General features: G+C 45.9%; 1 protein-coding gene across 1 annotated transcript; it reads left to right on the forward strand.

The window, feature by feature from the left end:
* The first annotated feature begins 1,984 nt into the window (after positions 1-1,984).
* On the forward strand, positions 1,985-2,851 carry LOC123258330. The gene has a single exon (XM_044718195.1). The coding sequence runs from the start codon at positions 1,985-1,987 to the stop codon at positions 2,849-2,851; it is 867 nt and encodes a 288-aa protein (XP_044574130.1).
* The last annotated feature ends 595 nt before the right edge of the window (positions 2,852-3,446 follow it).

A 3,446-nucleotide genomic window follows, 5' to 3' on the forward strand; every position in this document is an offset into this window, starting at 1 on the left:
GGCATCGCCGACTAGGCACCGATTCTGTAAGGTGTATTTTAAACGGCAACAGGAAGCTGGATGCGCAAGGCAACATAATAGCTATTTCAACAATCTTCGGATGGGTTATCACATCGATTGCGTATCAAAATCCATCAATCACCACGCCATTTTTGTCTACAGTCGATATCTTTGCTACTCTACAAAGGTTTTGGGAAATCGAGGACTCCCAAATCACCACTCACCATGATCTTGAAAATGTTAAGGTTGAAGAGCATTTTCAAACCACGCACTCACGCGACTCCAAGGGAAGATACACCGTAGAGCTTCCATTCAAGGATGCAGATCCACAATTCACTGACACTCTGAAGGGAGCAACCCAACGATTTGCTTCTGTGGAGCGCCGTCTACATAGAGACACAGATTTGCACTCACGGTATGTACAATTCATGCAAGAGTATATTTCTCTGGACGAAATTCTCATCAACGATGGAAGGGTATTCAACATGCCTCATCAACCTGTACTTGGAAAGAAACTACGAGTAGTTTTTGACGGTTCATTCCAAGATTCTTCTGGACAATCTTTAAACGACACCCTGAACGTTGGGCCGAGCATTCAACGAAACCTGTTCGATGTATGCGTACGCTTTCGTTTACATAAATACCTTTTTTCTGCGGACATTATGAAGATGTTCAGGCAAATCTGGATCAACAAGCATCACCGCAACTATCAACGTATCGTTTGGAGAGAACATCCTTCAGCTCCACTTCTACATTACCAACTCTGCACTGTAACCTATGGCACTGCGTATGCACCATTTCTGGCTGTACGGGTTCTTGAGCAACTGGCCAGAGACTACCAACATTTGTATCCAACTGCTGCGCTCATTCTTCTTGAAGATTTCTACGTTGACGACGTTTTAACAGGAGCTGACACCTTCTACAATACAAACAAGAACTAATTCAACTAATGTCATGTGCTCATCTCGAACTTGGAAAATGGATTTCCAACAGCAACCGCGTTGTCGACCCTGAGACAACAATCAAAAACAACACATCATACAGTCCACTCGAAACTACAAACAAGGTTTTGGGAATTCATTCGCAACCGCACTCGGACACATTGGCATACAAGGTATCCTTGCCCAGCGAGGGAAAGATTACAAAACTGCAAGTTTTATCAGATGTGTCTCGCATTCGACCCACTTGGATTGCTGGCTCCAGTGGTTATACAATTCAAAATCCTGTTCCAAGAACTTTGGGTTCTCAACTTAGACTGGGACTGCCCGCTACCTTTCAGCCTGGAAGATTGGTATCTCAAATGCAAGCACGATATCAACACGCTCAATGAACTTGAGGTTCCACGCTACATTGGCAACTCTACTGACACAATTGAATTGCACGCATTCTCGGACGCATCTATAAAAGCCTACGCCGCTGCCGTTTACAGTAGAGTCACTCTCCCTGATGGTAACATACAGGTCACTCTTATAGCTGCAAAGACTCGTGTTGCACCGCTCAAAACACAATCACTTCCACGCTTGGAAATGTGCGGCGCACTGCTAATAAGTCGACTCATCAACTCAGTCAAAGCTGCACTTAAAAACTACAAAGTCATTGTTTACGCCTGGTGCGACTCTACCATTGTTTTGGCTTGGCTCTCGCACATACCTGCCAAACTGAAGACTTTCGTCGTAAACCGAACTCCCGAAATCCTCAGCATCATTCCACGGGATCACTGGCATCATGTCAAATCAGATGACAACCCTACTGACTGCGCTTCAAGGGGCCTGCTAGCTGCTGACTTAGTAAACCACAACCTATGGTGGAAGGGCCCACACTGGCTATACTCAACCGAAGCTGAATGGGTAAAAACACCTAGCACTCCACAATCTAGTTTCATTTCAGATGAACAAGTCCAGGCTGATGTAAAAGGTTCTGCATTCACAACAATGACTATTGGGCCAACTGATCGACCGTGTCTCCTCGATCCTGTACCTGCGCCATGCCCAAGACGAATTCCAAGCTGACTACAAGCGACTTCTCAACCAGCAAGATTTGGGACACAAATCAAAATTGCGCACCCTCTCACCGCAAATCGACAAATATGGACCCCTGCGAGTTAGCTAACTCAGAACTGCCAGCGGATGTGCAGCATCCAATAATTCTGCCCAAATCTCATCGCATAACGAAGCTCAGTCTGGAACATGAGCACCGGATTCACTTACATCCTGGTGTATCGGCGTTATTTGTGATAGCACGCCAACGCTACTGGGTATTTGGCGCACGCAACTTCATTCGAAAGATCACGCATGACTGTCTAAAATGCTTTAGACAACGCCAACACACATCTCACCAATTCATGTCAGATCTGCCGTCTGTCCGGGTTCGACAGGCATTTCCGTTTGCAAACACTGGCTGCGACTACGCCGGGCCAATCACCCTCAAGGTCCACAAGGAACGAAATCCGCGCAAGGTAAAGGGTTACATCTGTCTATTAGTATGCCTAGCCACTTCTGTCTTGCATTTGGAATTGGCTACAGATCTTACAACCGATACATTCTTGGCGGCACTCAGACGATTCATCTGTCGCCGAGGAAAATGCTCGCAAATGTATAGCGACAACGGGCGAAACTTCGTCGGGGCAAAAAGGGCATTAAACGAAATGCAAACTCTTCTGAAGTCAGACGAACACAACAACGTCGTACTGAAGGCCGTGGCAGTCGAAGGAATCAACTGGAATTTCAATTGCAAACGGGAATCAGCTGTGCGCTCTGTAGAAGCTGTGGTCAATTCACGTCCACTATTCTCAACTTCAGACACTGAGGTCAACTATCTGTCGCCAGCACACTTCCTCATTGGTCGTCCTTAAACGACAGTACCAGAAGGCGATCTATCGAATGTACCAATCAACCGTTTGGATTATTGGCAACAGACTCAAGCTATGCTGCAAGGCTTCTGGAAACAATGGCACATGGAATATCTCACATCACTTCAGCATCTGCCAAAGTGGATGAACAAATCGGTCAACATTGCCAAAGATGACATCGTGCTCCTTAAGGATTCTCATACGCCGCCAGCAGCTTGGGCTCTCAGAAGACTCATCGAAACATATCCAGGGAAGGATGGAATGGTCCGCGCTGTTCGACTTAGGACTCCAACTGGAGAAACCATCCGTCCAATTGTCAAGATCGCCCTATTACCAAATTCTGAAACAGTGTTTCAGGGCAGGCCGGGATGTTGAACGGTCACTGTCAGACTGGAAACTGCATTAATTAACAATTCGGTTTGGAAACTGGGCACACAATAAAGTTTATGTAGAGAAGAAGAAGGGCTAGAAGCGTCGTTTGCAAGTTCGGCGTGTGAGTTTTTTGCTTTGCTTTGTTGGACAGATGGCGAAATTAAGCGATTGAGCCGGCTCTTTCATTTCAATAAATACAGTTAATCATCAATAGCTAAGCTATAAT

Source organism: Drosophila ananassae, unplaced genomic scaffold, assembly GCF_017639315.1.
Source record: "Drosophila ananassae strain 14024-0371.13 unplaced genomic scaffold, ASM1763931v2 tig00000173, whole genome shotgun sequence".
Classification (NCBI taxonomy): Eukaryota; Metazoa; Arthropoda; class Insecta; order Diptera; family Drosophilidae; genus Drosophila; species Drosophila ananassae.

What these genes read in the sequence shown, in the direction of transcription:
- LOC123258330 (XM_044718195.1), top strand. Translation starts at nt 1,985, where the DNA reads ATGCCCAAGACGAATTCCAAGCTGACTACAAGCGACTTCTCAACCAGC.